At 49.1% G+C, this 17,949-nt stretch overlaps 1 protein-coding gene across 1 annotated transcript; it reads right to left on the reverse strand.

Moving 5' to 3' along the window:
- Positions 1 to 561: 561 nt before the first annotated feature.
- Positions 562 to 16,340, reverse strand: RPN1 (ribophorin I). The gene is made up of 10 exons (XM_004692331.2): positions 16,024 to 16,340; positions 13,092 to 13,156; positions 10,219 to 10,525; positions 9,142 to 9,351; positions 7,868 to 8,060; positions 5,999 to 6,098; positions 5,395 to 5,533; positions 5,096 to 5,215; positions 2,360 to 2,605; positions 562 to 1,151 (listed from the first exon to the last, which is right to left on the reverse strand). Exons 1-10 carry the CDS (start codon positions 16,282 to 16,284, stop codon positions 969 to 971), a joined length of 1,824 nt encoding a protein of 607 aa, XP_004692388.1. The 5' UTR covers positions 16,285 to 16,340; the 3' UTR covers positions 562 to 968.
- Between the last annotated feature and the right edge of the window lie 1,609 nt (positions 16,341 to 17,949).

Below are 17,949 nucleotides of genomic sequence, written 5' to 3' on the forward strand. Positions count from 1 at the left end.
AAAACCTCGCATTGTCCACAATCACCCACCTCTGGATTCAGCCTTCCACTTCCCACTGGTTCCTTCTCAATGTCATTGGACACTTGCATCTCCCTCTAAAATGCTCAGCTGCGATCCCTCCAGCCACCCATCATCCTTTCACAGCTTGCCAGATTAGCTTTCCAAAGAAGCCTCACGGCAGCCCAGCTCCCATTACCCCTGCTCCAGCAGGCTTCTGGAAGCACTCGAGAACCCTCCTAACGCACTGAGCTCCTGTCTCAGCAGCACTGCTGCTTGCTCCCTTGTAAAACTTGGCTCCTGCCACACAACAGAGCCCTGGCCTGCCTGCTCACTGACCACTGCTCAACCTGTCTCCAAGTGGCCACTGTGCTTGGAAGCCCCAATATCCAGTTCTGGGTCCCTTCTCACTTGACATGCTTTACGGAAGGACAAGGCAAAAATAATCTGATGGACAGTGAAAATCAAAAGCCAAGATGAAACTCAAGGGTGGGGAGTAGTGGGGGGTAAGGGGTATAATGGACGGTGGTGGGTGTTGGTTTAAAAAAAGAAACAGAACATAGCACATTTTCAGTCCCTATTTTATTTTCTTTTGTTTTCTTACACACACTTGAAAAACACACTCACTCACAAAATACCCAAACATAGATTAGAGTATAAACAAGGGATGTCTAGACTGAATGGCTATCCTAGACTTCAAAACAAACCAATCAGTTACTGAAAATCTCTTTGTTCAAAAACACAGATATTGTTTTAAGTGAAATTAAGATTATTTTTTTTTAAAAAAAGAGCACTTTGGGAAAAAAAACTAACTTTCTTGTATTCTGAGGCAGGGCCTTGGTTCTTTTCCTTGAAAATCTTTTGCAAAATATGAACGGCCAGCACTTGCTGCCTCCAGGCTCACCCACCCCTGCCCCTGTCAACTGGAAGTGCAGCACCCTGGGCCCACCATGAGGACAGCAAAGTCGCAGCTACAGAGCATCCAGGATGTGGTCGATCTTGGTGACCAGCTCCTGGCGCTTTCCTGAGATGAGCTTCTCGTTCTCGATGTAGGTGTCCTTCTTGAGTTTGCCCGCCACCAGCCTCTCCGCTTCCACGGCTGACTTTAGCACCAGCTCCTTGACCTGCGCGTCCAGCTTCTGCATCTCGCTCACCTGGTCAAGGCAAGGGCAGGGCCTGAGAGCAGGCCTCACCCCGCACCGAGCAGGGCCCAGACCCCTGCATCCCAGAGCTCCTGAGCAGAGGCGCTGGCTGTGGAGGGAGACGGGCCAGGCTTCACCCCCAACAAGCACCAGCCCTCGTGAGCAAGTCCGCCCGCCATCCCTGAACCTCATCTGTAGCAGAGAAGTGTGAAATATGGGGAACCACTGGCCTCAGAGCCAGGCCCACAAGAGACACTGAAGAAAGTCATTCTCTTCCTTTCCGCTTGCCAGATGAGGTCCAGGGATTCTCAGTCCAAAGACAAGGGCAGGGGGCGTGGCAGCAGGACCAAAGAACCCCCATCAAAATTTTTTAAAATGGAAAAAAAAAAAAAAAAAACCCCCCCCCCCCCATCAGGTGTCAAGTTGAGGACTCTGAGTCATATTCATTCACCAGCCAACAAATATTTAGTGCTCAGCCACAGCGCTAGGCACCATTCCTGGCTCTGGAAAACAGCAGGAAAGGCACAACACCGCATCTTGCCCTCCTGAAGCTGACGGACAGCATGTGATTAGATTGTCAGTGCTAAGTTCTATGAAGAAAACAGCCCAGGGAGAGGCGAGGGAATGCTGGGGAGCGGCACGCAGAGCGGGCGGCCAGGGCCTCCGGGAGCAGCTCCAGGACAGGCCTCCCGTGCTCACGGGAACAAGAGCTCAGCTTGAGGGGTCCAGGCAGGGTTCTCAGCAGTTCACAGGCACTTACTCATGTGAATTAAGCGCTAACAGCACCCCCCTATTACAGATGAGACACTAAGGTATGGCTCAGTGAACCACCCAGATCTACAGTCTGCAGTCAGCCCGGACGCAAATCCACCATCCCACTTAGCACAACCTCAGCAGCCTCAAGCCCTGTCTGGCCTCCCGGAAAGGAAGCAGCCGCTATAAACCCAGCCACTTGGACAGAGGTGCTGCTCAGGCTAGAGCGTGTTCTCCAATCCCAGCTTATGATCAAGACCCCAAATCAAGAGCCCAAGCCTCTTGCCTCATCAAAACAGTTGATGCCACATAAGCCTCTGACCAAGCGTGGGGGTGGAGGTGGCGGTGAGACATGTCACCCCACAAGCACCAGTAGTGAGCAGGGGCCACCCTGTGGAGCTCTAGAGAGTTGGGCAAAATCCCCACAGCAGCGCCACTCAAGAGGCAGACTGACAGCCGACACTCACTTTGTCACACAGGTCAGAGCCCTCCGTCTTCAGCCGGGTCTGCAGCAGGGCAATCTCACTGGTCAAGGTCTTGTGCTCCGTCTCCAGGCTCTTCTTGCCACTGTTGAGGGTGGACACGTCGCGGGACTGCTTGTACCTATTGACAGTTTCGTCGAAGTGCCGGTAGAGACCTATTCGCTTGTTGACCAGGGTCAGCACCTGCTCCGTGATGCAGGCCACCTTCATCCTGGCCTCTGCAGCCGGATCCTGGGGGCGAGACATGGTGTGACTGCACCCAGGCCTGAGTCCACGTGCACCTTTACCTCCCACAAATCCATCTACCACTCCCGAGCGAAGCCTCACTCACACTGATCTGGACCAGCTCAGTCACGGGCAGGACTGGGAGATGGAGTGACAGATGTTCGCTTTAGTCCAAGGGAAGACAGAGCATATGAGAAGGGGAAGGGCAAGGGGCTGAGGGAGAGAAAGCTCGGCTCGGGTCAGGGAAGGCTTCCAGGAAGCTAACTATATCTTCTCTTAAAACCTCAGGGGTCCACAGGCAAGAACTGCAGACTCAAGCTGGTTCAAGAGCACAGCACCGACTCATATTTTAAAGCCCTTCCAGGCTTATCTGCAGCTGTGTGCACCAAGGCCTGAGCAACGGGTGCTCCACGAGCAGCAAGCCACGCTGCTTGGTCCCTGGGTTCCCATCCCCACTCAGAGGACCCAGGCTCCTTGAGGGGTGTGGGACACACGGGGAACATGCTGTCGTGCCTGACGAGGAGATATGGAGAAAATGATGGGGGGTGAAAAGAGCCAAACCTGGGGCAACCTGAGCACCAAAACTAACAGCACCCCAAAAGCATGGAATAAAATCACCCACGAATCCAAACAATCCCTCAGTGACCCAGCCAGTAAAGCTTCTCCCAACAGCAGAACACAACTAATACACGAGCGGCAAGCGCTTCAGCCGCGGCACCAACAGCTTCGTAAAACAGAAACAAGGGCGCCAATAGGTGAACACACGTGGGGTGTTTATGCCCCCAACACTGTTCCCACCAATATACAGAGAAAAACGGACGACACCATGCAGAAACCAAGCAGACACCAATGTCATAACATAAGGAAAGTTGACATCACCGACAGAGGGACCGAGTGACACAGGTAGTCCTGACGCGACACACCGCAGGGGACTTTACACCATCCTCGCCAAAAATTCATCACCTGTATTTAGTCAGACCAAAATGTAAAGTAAACCTACATCAAGAGACAATCTAGGGTCCTCCTTGGGGCCACAACGAGTTAGGACGCAGCACTGCAAGCTAGTGGCAGCTGCTCAGTACAAGCTTGATCCCCGCCCCGGAGGCCATCCACAGGGCGCAGCAGACCTCTCCTGACCCACCTGCTGCTCCCCTCAGCAGTGGACTTCCTCCATCTGTTGTTCTGCTCCCCACTCTGTCTCTGGTGAATCCTCTCACCGCCCCTGCACCTCTGGCCTGTACCCCAGTTCTATACACATCAATAAATAAATCTTTAAAAAAAGAGAGACAATCTACAAAACTTGAGCTCTACACTCCAAACATATAAAGGTCGTTAAAGGCTGAGGAACTGCTCCAGATGAAAGGAGGCTGAGAAAATACAGCCACTAAATATAAAGCAAGAGATGTAATTACTATAAAAACTAACCCCAGGGCAACTGACAAACCCTGACCACAGAGGACCTGTTGCTTCACAGTTTGTAACAGCTTTCCATTTCCTGACCCGAGGTACTGTGGTTACGTCACATGCTGAAGGGAGAGAGGTGCCGAGACTGATTCAGGAAGAATCACTTAGCGAGAAGAGACATCATACCGAGGTAACAGGTATAAAGGAGTTGTTTTTACTATCACTGACACTTTTCTATAAATGTGGAATTGTTTAAAACCAAGGCTTTTTTCTTTTAAATCAAAAAACAAAGCGATTTCAGGGTTTAAGAAATAGGATGTTTCAGAATAAAAACTGAGACTTCTGGTCCTCCCTGGTGGTGCAAAGGTTTGGGTCTCAGTACTATGACGCTATCTGCAGCCACTGAATCCAGAGCTCAATCCCCCGCCTGGGGTGGGCCCTCATGGTGCAGCAGACCTCTCCTGTCTCACCCACTGCTCCCCTCAGCAGTGTATGTCAGTCACTCTGCCTGTTCTGCTCCCTACTGTCTCTGGTGGAACTTCTCACCAGCCCCCCGAATCCCTCACCTCTGGCCTACACCCCAGCACTTGTATGCATAAATAAATCAAACCTCAGAAAAAAAGAGAGCGACATCTGTACGACAACGCCAGCTGGCAGCAGGGCCAGCAGCGTCACCTGTCACTGGACAGCCTCACGAGCCTGGGAACCATCCGGGTAACATCTTTGCTCTCATGTACCCTACTGATACCCACCTGGTCACACCGAGCCTTCCCCGCTGTCCCACACACAGTGCCCTTCAGCTGAGTGTCCTTCCCACCTTTGTGACTGTCACCTTGTAGCCACCGGGGGCCTCCAGAGCCCAAGGTCAACACCACCGTGCCCGCTACTCTGTTCTCACCTCCCAGCGCATGCACCCTGATCACAGCCAGCAGAACAAGGCATCTTTACAGCAAGGACAGTAGAGGCCATGGGCAGGCCACGTCTCCTTGGCAACAGGGCTCCACCTCAGGCTCCTCGGAAGGCCCAGTGCTCCGTCAACACCCCTGACCAAGGGCATAAAATGAGTGATGAAGAAGCCAGCCACGAGGGTACCTTTGTGATGGAAAAGTCGAGCCTGACGTAGATGATGACGGTGAAGAACAGGATGTAGAAAGCAGCCACCACCAGCAGGGGCTCCTGCAGCATGAGCACCTTGTTGAACGTGTAGTGGACCTGGGGGAGAATGGGGAGCTGAGTGCCGGCAGGCCCGCGTGGGCTCACAACCCCGGGCAAAGCCTCACGGTGGCCCCATCCCACCGCGCTCAGAGGCCCATGGAGGGAAACGGGCACGGCGGGGCCTCCACACCGTCTCTCTAGGGAGAAGACACAGAAAGCAGGTGTGAGCCACTGACCACGATGTCCTGAATGTGCTGTTCCACCAGATTCTTCTTGTAGGCGACAATCACAGGGCGGCCAAACGTGTCCAGGTAGGTGTAGTGCAGCTCGTCGGGGGCGCGCGTGATGTCGTAGGGGCTGTGGACCTGGATGTTCCTGAGGCATAGGGACACACTCAGCCTTGAGCGCACTCACTGCCTGAGGGCTCTGCGGTCCCCTTCTGGAAGGCCGCGCCCCGCCCCCTTCCGGCCCCTGGAGCGTCTCCTGCAGCCCTGCTGCCGACAAGGTCCGCTTCCCTGGGCTGCCTCATCCCACCTCGGCTGCGGGGCGCTCTAACATTGCGCTGTCATGCAGAGGTAGTGTCATGAGGACATTTTTTCAATAAATCTGGTGCCCTCATGTTTAACTTTCCTGTTTAAACTCTGGTCCTAAGTCCTCAACAGGCTTCTCACTCAAAACTAAGCACTGAGTCCGAGATGAAAAAAGGCACAAAATGATGTAAAAATAAGCTATTATATTAAAAAACAAACAAACAAAACTACGCACTGATACCTACACTGTGCCCCCCACAACAGCGCACCACCGGAGAACCGGGGAGCAGAAGAAAGGTGCGTCACTCACTTGGCCCCTTCAGGCAAGATGATCTTCATCGTCAGAGAATCAATCACTTGCTCATCGAACACGTGGTCCACAAACCTCATCTTCAGCGCGTACTGGTCGCCTGGGGAGCAACCATCAGAAGCGATGGCATGAAAGCAGAGCAGGAGCTCGAGGGCGGCCCGGCAGGGTGGCGCAGAGAAGCCGGCTCGAGTTCACGGGCTGAGCTACAGGCAGTGGTGCTGGCAACAGTTCTGGGGTTTTCCCCAATTTCCACATAAAGACAGAGCACTAAGTGGTAAAACTCAAAACCCACAAACCATATTTACTCCAAAAACCACCAGACCTATAAATCATTAGTGTCCGGGAGGAAAAAGCAGAGGCGCTTTGACAACTGACAGGCCCGAGGCCAGACGAGCCCAAGCAGTGCCCAGCAGAGTGTGCAGAACAAGAGCTGCTGAGACGCAGCAGACTCCCGGCCCGCCAGCAGGTCAATGAAAGAGGCCACAGATCTGCCAGTCCAGAGTGATGAGTCCCGAGAAGCATCCCCCCAGAACAGCACCCCACGCGGAGAAACTGGTGGAAGAGAATCAAAATTGAGCCTAACTGGGCCAAGAGAGCTACAGGAAAAGTCAGAAAAAGCTCAAGAAAGCCAAGCCACCTTTTAGTACCATACCAACCAGGAGAGAGCGAGGCAGCGACAATACTTCCTCCCAGACACATTAAAAAATAACAGAAATGGGTCCTCCCTGGTGGAGCAGCAGGTTAAAAGCGCAGCACAAGAAGCTAAAGCCACTTCACATGAGTTTGATCCCACCCCAGGAGGTGATCCACAGGGCGCGGCAGACCCTCAGACCCGCCCGCTGCTCCCCTCAGCAGTGTACTTCGTCGACCTGCCTATTCTGTTTCCCACTCTGTCTCTGGTGAATCTTCTCACCGCCCCTGCACCTCTGGCCTGTACCCCAGTTCTGTATGCATACATAAATCAATCTTAAAAAAAAAAGTAATAGAAGTGTCTCACTCTTCAGATAAACTATACAAGAATGTTATGTAAAAAAGAACATCCCCAGAGAAAATAAAAATATGCCCACAAAACTAATCAAAAGCCATTCCAACTATTTCACAATAAGCCTAAAGGTATTATGAAAATGACAACTCATAAAAGAGCAACATAAACCAAAATTATAAAAATGCAGTCAAGTGTTATAACTCGGGGGAAAAAGTGTTTTAGAAATGATGGTTAAGGGGCTCCGTTAGAGGTGCAAGAAGTCTCAGCACCATCAAGCAATCCCCAGTCACTGCGAGGTGAGCTCCATCCCCAGCTAGAGAGCTGACTCACATGGGGCAGCAGACCACTCCTGTCTCCCCGCTGCTCCCCTCAGAAGTGCCCCCTTTCAGGATACCTGCCTGTTCTGCTCCCCATTGTCTCTGGTGAATCCTCTCTTCACCCTTCTCCACACCTCTAGCCTACAACCAAGTTCTTGTGCGCATAAATACTTTTTAAAAATAAACAAAAAGACTTCAAGGACACATAAGATACTTAAAACCATTACTTCTGGCGCTATGATAAAAGGCTTATTCTCTGAAGTTTTCTTTTCTAAATACCTCAAACTGAATTTAAGCAGTTCATCTAATGATACACTGGAAGAAGAGGAATTTTAGTGTAACTATTTGAATTCTACTCGTGTGTTATTCTCACAACAGTAATAGGTGCCACCCATGAAAAGTTTCTCCAGGTAGCCCGGCCCTCGGAAGAATGACAAGAGGATGTTCCTCGCCACTAGAATTAAAAAAAAAAAAAAAAAAAAAAAAAAACGGACAAACACACAACCCCCGGAAATAAAGGAAACTAGAATCTCTTCCTTTTCAACCCCCTTATTACTGAAGACTGACCCAAATTATAGAGGTACTCATAGCTCGGGAGGTTGTAGCCAACGATGTAATGGGTCTTCCACCCGCCGAAAAGGGGGAAGCGAGGCCGGATTTCCATCTCCACGGAGTCATCCAAAATCAGGAGGTGGCTGGTGGAAACATTGCCGATCTCGTCGCGGTAGTACACGTCCTGGGCAGCAGCAGGGAGGATGGTCTGCAGGAGAGGGAGGCGCCTCTGAGCCCACACAAGCTGCCCGGAGGCCCCGACCCTTGTGTGGGGAGACGCTACACCCAGATCTCCACCACGGAACTTAATTTGGCATTTTCCCCAAATGTAAGCAACCTCGCAAATGCCTGGCCTCTGCCCAAGGTCTCGAAACTCCTACCTATTCTCAGTCAAGGCTGACAAGAATAATTTCCTTAAGAGAAATAGACAATCATACCTCTACTGAACATAAAACAAAGGTACCAATAATCTCTAACTTATTTTGGAAGGAGGGAAACTGAAGAGAAGAAATTATGTCAGTTTACTAGGTGGAAAAAGTTAGAAGTTTCTCTACCTAATATTTTTTAAGTGCATCTTTCAAATCCTCGATATAGTTCGATCATGGGGTGGAGGGATTTAGGGGGGAGGTAGAATGTTTATATATCTCCATACAGTGAGTCCTTCTATAATATGAGTATATGAAAATGCCTGTAAGGTTGCATTTATATGAGAAAAATGAAAACTGTATGTGCAAGAGCAGCAAATCTTTTTTAAAAACAGCATTATGAAGAAAAGTAAAATTTATAAAACTGTCAGCAACAGAGTTTGGGAAGAGTAAGAGTATAAGTATGTTTTCCCTCCTTTTATTGAGCTTTTCTGGCCCTACCTGGTGACGCAGGGGGTTAAAGCGCAGCACTGCAAACTGGCCACAGCCACTTTGGTGCAAGTTTGATCCCCGGAGGTGACCCACATGGCGCAGCAGACCTCTCCTGACCCGCCCGCTGCTCCCCTCAGCAGTGTAGTTCCTCCATCTGCCTGTTCTGCTCCCCACTCTGTCTCTGGTGAATCCTCTCACCCCCGTGCACGTCTGGCCTGTACCTCAGTTCTGTATGCAAAAATAAATCTTAAAAAAAAAAAAAGGCCTCCTTCTATAAATGATTCTTAACATTGTTGATTTCTGCCGTTGTCGCTCCACTAGCCTCTTGAGCAGCAATCCCCAACAACTGCCGCACACAGCCAGCTACTTTCAAAAGGTGAGGGACAGACGTAAAGTCAGGTTCCAGCCCATGCCCGCAGGGGCACACCGAACCTTAAAGGAGCGGATGGAGGAGATGCCGCTGTCGGGCTGTCTCTGGTAGTCGTAGCGCGAGAAAGGCCCCTTCAAAACTGCCCCCGTGTGCTTCAGGTCCACGTTTTCTTCTACAGCAATATTGCCCCAGTGAGAGACCTCGATGACGCGGGTCATGCCAGTGATGGTCAGGAAGGGGCTGTTGTTCTCGTAATGTACTTTAAAAGCATCCTAGGGAGAAGGAAACAAGGAGGTCAAGGTTGTGGCGACAGAGGGGTCAACACTAGTTCGAAACCATCTGATCACAGAGACCACCTCGTACAAAAGCACAAGCGTGATCAAATCATGTCCCTCAGTGTGCAGCATTTAGGTGAGGTTTACTAGAAATCCTTAATGATATAAGACTATTAAGTGGAAAAATAGGACATACAAAGTGTGTATCGTTGTCAAACTAAACTGTCTACCTTCTATTACTCCTTGCAGCAACAGAGTCAGGGGGACAGTGCCTGAGGTGCAGGGGACTCTCACACAGACAGGAAGGAGTCACCCGTTACTTCTACTTTCCTTCTCCCCCAGTTCCCACTCCAAATCTTTAAATGCCACCTCCTTTAAAAGTCCCCAGAGGCCCTCCCTGGTGGCGCCGGTTACAGCACAGCACAAAAAAGCTAAAGCCAATTCCTCTTGAGTTTGATCCCCGCCTGCCCCAGAGGTGACCCCCAGGGTGAGGCAGACCTCTCCTGACCCGCCCACTGCTCCCCTCAGCAGTGTACTTCATCGATCTGCCTGTTCTGCTCCCCACTCTGTCTCTGGTGAATCCTCTCACCCTCCACATCTCTGGCTTGTACCCCAGTTCTGTACAAACAAATAAATAAATCTTTAAAAAAAAGTCCCCCAAAGCACCCCCAGCCTCTACCTGTAGTCCCAAAATGAGAAAGGTGCCCCAAGGAAATTATTTTGCAAGCTGAAGTCTTCGGGATAATCTTAAAAATTACTTTGGATGTCCACCTACCCCCCCCCCCCCCCCCAGCCACCAGCAGTCCCTCTAGAATAGACGCCTCTGAAGTACCCTGAGATAAGCCAGACTCCACACGAGCCCACCTGACTGTAGGCAGGGACATCTCGGAAAGGGCCGTAATCCAGCAGGTCCTCGGAGCGTGTAGGGTTCCCCAACTTGGTGTAGCTCTCTACATTTCGAGAGGCAAGCTTCACACGCATCGTTTGTGTCTTTGTCGGATAGGGGGAGTAGAAATAATGGTTCCCTTCAAACACCACAAACTGTTTCTCTGACTGGGTGATCTGGGTTGGATATGGCTGAAGCACATGGGTGTAGACCGTTTCCACAGTGACTGAAACCTTGGCCCCAGGATCAAGGGCAACTGGAAGCTTGACTGTAAAGAATCTCCCACTGAAAGTAGACAAGACAGGGAATTAAGAGATTGAGGAAATGGAAAGGGCTAGGAGCTCAAAGTTACAGCAAAAATGTTGTCCCCAAGATGAAAGCAGTCATCCTTAAGAAATCACCTTCAATCTGTTCATTGAAACCTTTTAAAACAAACATCTGATGTTCGCCTCAAGTTAACAGTAGTGAGAGTATCAAACAATGTAAATGTCCAATAATAGCATAATGGCTGAAAATACTGCAACACAATGGAATTTAATATTTCCACATACAATGAGAATAACAAATCAGTTAACAAACGACACCACATAATCCCACTAAAAAACAAATGCATATACAAGAGTGTGTGAAAAAGAGCGCTTCAGTGACTGGGCCACACAATGTTCACAATCACTGTCTCGGGGTAGTTGTTTCTTCCAATCTGTTTTGAGTTTCTATCACTCTCACAACCCGGGAGGAGAGAGGAAAGCTACTTGCAAGAAAATTAGACGGCCTACAAACTACTAAAATCTAAATTAAAGGTGAACTTTTCTCCGCCAGGAGATAGTATCTGCCATCAAAGGCTGTCACAAGATGGTTCACTCCTCCTCACAGGCCTTTCCAGAATGCTTTAATACCAATGCTTGTATTTTACACTTCAGACCACTGCTCCAAGCTGAACAAGCCCTGTACTTCTCCCAAGATAGTTTTAACCAGTTCTTGATTCTAGGTCCCAAACCTGTTTCTCGTCCCATGTTTTCTCCTGAGCATGAAACTCATATCTTCAAACACTCGAACCGCCCTCAGGAGTCAATATGCCCAACCGTGTCATTCACAAGCCCACAAGCACTGCCGCCATCCAACCACTCTGGATCACGCACCTCAGGATTCCGCTGCTGCCTCTCACCACCTGGCTAACCTGCCTTTGCAGCCTCTCCAACACATTCCGCTCTGGCTTCCACTGCCCTCTCTCCTCCGCAATGCAAACCATTATCACTTGCCTAGATTAGACAGGTCTCTGCCTAATTAACCTCTAATTCTCTCCTATGTCATTATCTCCAGGGATTTAACCCTTAAATTTAATTTACCTGAGACTTTCAGAATAAATGTTCACAGCAGAAGTGGATCTGGTTTGGATGACACTTTGGTGTCATTACAAACATAACATCGGTTCTTACAGAAATGCAGAAGCACTAACTAATGAAGTCTGGTTGATAAAAGGCTGGACAGATGACGAGATCTGACTATAGTGGTGTGTAAGGAACAGATCTGTTTTTCTTGTAGCTCTTTTCCTTTGGACCTAGTGGGAGAACCATTCTGTGAACAAAAGGCTTGTATAAGTAAAACAAAGCAATTATCCACTTCCTCATCAAATAGATTTACAGAGACCCACAATGTACGTCAGCTCCAGTAACAGAAGGGGTAATAAAGACAAATCTGTGTAATGTATGCATCCATAGCTAGAAATAAGCAAAGTAGCAAGTTCTTTGAAAGTTTTCAAATGTCCCCAACTGATTACAGATGAAGTCTACTCCCCCGTGAACTGCACACACAAGTGCTCCACAAAGGGGAGCAGCGGGTGAGACAGGGGAGGCTCACACCACGTGGACTGAACTCGTGCTGCAATGGCTAGCGATGGCCTGACAGCACCGAGACTTCAACCCCTGCGCCACCAGGGAGGCCCTAACTGCAGCGCTCTGACATCTGGGGTAGGAAATTCTCTGATGGGAAGAGGGACGCGTCATGAGCATTTTAGGATATTCTGCAGCATCCAACAGCTAGATGACAGAATTAGCCACCCTAGTTCTTGAAAATTAAACGTATCTCTATCAGGAGGAGGGGATAAAGCTGCTCCCTCCTCCATTAAGTATCTCCAAGCTAAAAAACATCTTCTCTCCGCACATTATTCATTCAGTCATTCATTCAGCAGTATTTCAGTGCCTGGTACCTCACATGCAAAACACTGATAACTGTTGAAGCTAGGTGACAAGACACACCTTTTTTTTTTTTGCAATTCTCTCTGCTCTGTATGTGTATTTGAAAAATATCCTTAATAAGATACCTGAAATAAACAAGAGCTAAGGGCCATTGGCCCATGTTAGATGCTGAGGTTACAGCAGAGAACAAAAGTTAAAGAAGCATCACTTTCAATGCCAGGAAGGCTTGAGGAGAGGTGAGCTAAGGTGGAGGAGAGCGCTTTGCCTCTTGGAGGGTGGCCAATCTTAGATGAAGATAATCTCCTGAGGCAAACCGCCTGATGTTCTCATGTACTGGTTCCCCACCTATTAGCTGGGGAACGCCTGGCCCACAAATGTAGAGGCCTGACCTGCATGGAAAGTAACTATGTGTTGGCTGTAAAACTGCCAGTTAAAGGAATCCATTTTCAGTATTAATAATCAGAAAAGACGTTAATGGGGCTGGAATGTGTGCTACTGGTCTGTTGCATGTTACCACACAAGTGTTACCGGGAACCTCTTCTAAGACATCCAGCGCTCCCTAAACAACTTCCTTAGCTGAGGATTCTAACCCTGATACAAAACCTGTAATAAAAGGAGACAAGATATATAGATATGGGATCTGCTGAGTAGCTTACCTTCTTCCCTTTATTTTAGTTTCTTTTACTTCCAGATTGTTCTCTTCCTCATCTTCTCCCTTAACCTACAAGACAAAGCAGGTTATTATTTTTTATCTCTACTGACCTCTAAATTTTGAGTCAACAATTAACCCACTACCTCAGATTGTCCACATTAAAATATTCAAGCTATCGGCACTGTTTAAAGATTGAAATATGATCAAACATTGTCAAAGACTTAGTTTTGCCTGAGTAAGAGCTAGAGTAAGCTACAGGCACATCTCAGAGATGCAACAGGCTGGGTTCCAGACCAGTGGTATTGCGAACATCTCAAGAAAACAAGTCACACAAATTTTCTGGTTCCTCAATGAAGGTAAGTTATGTTTACACCATGCTGCCTCTACTAAGTGTGTAACAGACTTATGTCTAGCGAGACAAAACCTGCTAAACATCATCTAACAGAGGGCTGCCACAACCTTCGATCTGCAAACACTGCAGTCTCTACACGGTGTGATGAAGAGCAGCAGCACAAGGTATGCCTGCACGTGACCGCTGCGGAATGAGCCAATACACACATACAAATATAAGGCCCTGCAAGCTTTCTTCCTGGACATGCTCTTCCACATATACATTCAAATACATGTAGAAAATAAATATTACTTAGAGTAGAAGTGTCTCATGGAAAAATTTTAAAAGTCCTGTTTTCACCAGCACAAAAGGTAACTCCTCCTGAGGAGGAGCCCAAGGTTACTAGCACACTCCTTACTCTCAACCCTTGGCTGCAGCAAGATGCGGCGGCACGCTGCAGGGTCTCCCTAGGAAAGAGCAGGTATCTCAAGTCATGACCTGGAGTAGATTGCGGAAGAAGGGAAATACTTGCACACATAGCCCGCAGCTCTCCTGGCAAATTCAGCTGCCACCAAAAGATAAAAATGGTTAAGAATGCCACTTAGGACGAAAGCAGTGGTCCCAAAGCTTTAAGGCAAAAGCAATTTCTAATTTTCAAAAAGCCTAAAAGCAACTTTACAATCACCCTCAACAAAGCTGTCCAGGCTAATAACAAGTTTTATTACTTTGATCAGATTCTTATCGCAGAGGGGACATGCGATGTGCTGGTCAGGAACTCGTATCTCTTCACTTCCGCGTTGGTTTTGTGTACTTAATAAAAGATCAGTGAGGCAAATCGTTCAAATATAACATCCAAGTGACAGGAAAAGCAAAAAAAAAGGTTGGTGCTTGGTAGTAAAAAGAGAGGAACCACTGGCTACAAGCCTCCAAGTCAACTGTTGAAAATACACTTACCCCTTTGTAAGTATCAACCAGCCATTCCCCATGGGCTAGGGGTATGAAGAGCCACCCACTGCTATCTGACTACAAAATTAACAACTGAGTCCTTCACTGATCTGGGAATTCTGACTCGGGCTTTGTGCCCCAGCACAACCCCACCTCACAGCCATCCGGTCCCCTATAGCACTTAGTGCAATGAAGAACACACACAACTCTGAAGGCAACCAACCTGAGCCCCAGGACTCTTCACTGTGGGACCTCCAGTGGGCAGCTAAATAACATAAGCTAAGACTGCAGACTCCTCTCCAGAACACCTCCCCCTCAGAGGGCCAGAATGGGGGCTACATGAGAAAGCACTGACGATATCTACCCCATTTTGACACAAATTAGATTGTCAATAAGAAATGAGTAAGGAACCAAGCTGACAAGCGTTAGATCTGTTAGCTGATCTAACACTCCAGCACGACAGAATAACTAGCTTTCCCTGGGCTTTGTGATACTGCAGAATCTGACAACTACTGTTATAAAAGAAAGGGATTTAACAATCAAAGTCGACAACACAGATTTAAGTGAAGACCTAATCCATCTTTCCACAAGCCTTTGAGTAAAACTGCTGATTTTATCATGGACAAGGCAGGAAAGAGAACAGGAGCCAATCTATAAACCCAGCTTTACAGCTCCAGCCAGCTTCAGTGAGGTGCCTAGTGGAAACGGAACACTAATAACCATTCCCGCAACAAAATAATTAGGCAATCACTTAATGGAAGTTGCTTCATGGAAATGGTAATAAAAACCAAACCTCTCTATGGGTCTGATCCTCTATTCCCAAAGCCAACATTTTCTTTCCTTGAGAGTTGGAGAAACGTTCACGGAAATGCCGGAAAGTACACAAGCAAAGTGGGGAGTCATTTACAACCTTTATAAATGTAAAGTGAGAGCCAGTTGGAAAGCGTGAACGAGACATCGCCTGTCAGCAGTTTTTAAATAAAGTTTGTATGACTTTGTAATTTTAAAACTAACTCGAAGAGGGAAAATACATTTTCCTCCTTAAAAAGCGTTTACTAGTAACCTTATCAAATAAGATCGTGTAAAATGGGCTTCAAGCGATTACAAAGGTGAAAACATGGCACCTGTCACCCACAGGTCTGGTTATCCTCGGTGATGTTCAGAAGGAAGCACCTACCGAGACGCTGAGATACTAACGCGAGCAAGGAAACCAAGTTCACTTTAATTCATTCATCTGTCCCCCGGCCGGGCTCCCGCGGCGGGTCGTGAGCATCCACGGGTTGGGTGCCCCCGGCACCACGCAGGGCCCTACGCCGAGGCGGCCGTTTTCCTCGCCTCGCTGTGCCGGGGTGCCCAGGGTCGCTCGGGCTGGGGGACCCCGAAGGGCGCGCGGCGGGGCGCAGGCTCCTGCAGCGGCCCACGTGAGCGGCGCCGGCGCCTCGGCAGCCTTACGCTGACGTGTCCGAAGTGGCCAGGCGCGGGAGGGGGCTTGCGGAAGATCAGGGGCGGCCTCCCGGGTCCGTCCTCTCCTCAATCGGCCCTCGGACCCTGGCAACCCCACCCCGCCTCCTGGGGTTCCACGTTTCCTCGGTGATCGAGGGGGGCGCGGCGGGAGGTGTGGGAACGCGCGCCCCGCGCCGCAGGGCCCGCTCGCACTCACCTGCACGCCGAGGTGCGCCAGCCGGGCCTCGAGCTCCGGCTCTAGGGCCAGGAGGAAGGAGGAAGCGCGGGACGTGGACCCGCCGCCCGGGTGCGCCAGGACCACCTCGGCCGTCACCTTGGCCAGGTGACTGCTCAGGTCCACCGTGCGCTTCACGTCCTCGTTGACCAGCGGCGGTGCATCCGGGGAGGCACGGCCCGGCGCCGGGACCCAGGCCCCGAGCAGCAGGAACAAGAGCAGGTGGGCGGCGGGCGCCTCCATGACCGGGACCGAGCTGAGCCGAGAGCCGCCGCCGCCCCGCCTTCAGCCACCGTGCCGCCGCTTATTGGGCCCAGACTGGCGCCACAAGATGGCGGCGCCCAGGAGAAAGGACCCCGTCTCCACGGCAACGGGCGGCCCGCGGGGCGCCTGATTGTACACGACGCATTTCGGAGGCACTGGAGCGCCTCATCCTTTGCTTCTCTCCTGCCTCTTTTATCCCTGGAACAGTACACTTTCATTCAAACGGAGAAAGTAAAAGCTCAGGCCAAATTTTAAGCAGAACAAGTTCTCTGCGGTCTCAAAGTGTCTCCCCTAAAATAATTACAAAGGGTAAAATAGTAAATTTATAAGGGAGACACTTGACTAACCAAGTAATCAAGATTAACATCACCAATTATAAGACACGGTGGCATCATGTAGTCACTGATATGATACATCCAAAAGGGCACCTCATTTCTGTGGCATTGCCACATAATTTGCTGAAAAGAGGGGTGTGTGTGTGTGTGTGTGTGTGTGTGTGTGTGTGTGTGTGTGTGTGTTGTTCATTGCACATACTGCCTGTGAAGTAGGATTGTGTTAAAAATATAAAAGCTAGGTACTCCCTGGTGGTGCAGTGGGTTAGGATGCAGCACTGCAAGCTGGCCTAAGCCACCTCAATGCATGTTCGGTCCCCAGCCCCAGAGGTGACCCACAGGGCACAGCAGACCTCTCCTGACCCACCAGCTGCTCCCCTCAGCAGTGTACTTCATTGATCCGTCTCTGGTGAAGCCTCTCACTGCCCTTGCACCTCTGGCCTGTACCCCAGTTCTGTATGCATAAATAAAATAAATCTTTTTTTTACAAAGTATAAAAGCTGAGTGCAATCACCACACTCAACCAACCATAAGGAAACATCAAAACTGCCAAAATATCATGACTTTATTCTAATTAAACCCACTTCAGATTTTTGTCCTCAAGCATTACAGAGATCATAAATCTGTACTGCTTTTAGTCACTAACTTTGTAGCGATTTGTTTTAGCAGTAAATCAGGAAGCCTAGACCTCACCCACACACTTAAGAATTCAGGACAAGAACCAAAAGCAGAACCACAGTGAGAAACAAACGTTTCTTTACACAAGGTTAGCGAAAGACAGAGAACAGATAAAAAGCTTACCGGTTCAGGATGTGACTGAATGCTGTTTGTTCCATCCCAGATAGCATGTGCTGAGCATAGACCAGAGTCCAAATCAAAACTACACATGGCAAGGTGCTGACTGTCTATTGGGCAGAGACCACTATAAGCCAGGTCAGAGGGCAGTTACTACAGGTCCCTTCAATATGACTAATCTTCAACCATAGCATGTAACTTTCATCTCATGTCTATATTCCAACTAATGTGAAGAAAAGAAGGGAAAGAGAAGGCATGTGTCATCCCTATCCAGAAGGAGTGTTAACCTGCAGGACCACCATCTGGTCTATAAATGATGTTTTCTTGGAACAGTCACACTCATTCATTTATAGTTTATGGATGCTCTTACATGACAAAAAGAGTTGTACACTGCAAAAGAGACAATATGGCCCGCAGAGCTTAAACTATTTACTGTAAAGACCTTTTTAGGACACTGTTCACACTCCCATTCTAGTCTCAGACAAATGTTCACACCAGAGAAAGAGGGTCGAAGGAT

The sequence above is a fragment of the Condylura cristata genome, unplaced genomic scaffold (genome assembly GCF_000260355.1).
Source record: "Condylura cristata isolate star-nosed mole 26May11 unplaced genomic scaffold, ConCri1.0 scaffold00033, whole genome shotgun sequence".
Classification (NCBI taxonomy): domain Eukaryota; kingdom Metazoa; phylum Chordata; class Mammalia; order Eulipotyphla; family Talpidae; genus Condylura; species Condylura cristata.

Bases quoted from the DNA above. Each gene is read 5' to 3' on its own strand.
- RPN1 (XM_004692331.2), bottom strand. From the start codon at position 16,284: ATGGAGGCGCCCGCCGCCCACCTGCTCTTGTTCCTGCTGCTCGGGGCC. The intron at 13,157-16,023 runs GTGAGTGCGAGC...TTTGTCTTGTAG, and splicing joins TGGCGCACCTCGGCGTGCAG to GTTAAGGGAGAAGATGAGGA. The intron at 1,152-2,359 runs GTGAGTGTCGGC...TGCCTTGACCAG, and splicing joins GCTCTGACCTGTGTGACAAA to GTGAGCGAGATGCAGAAGCT.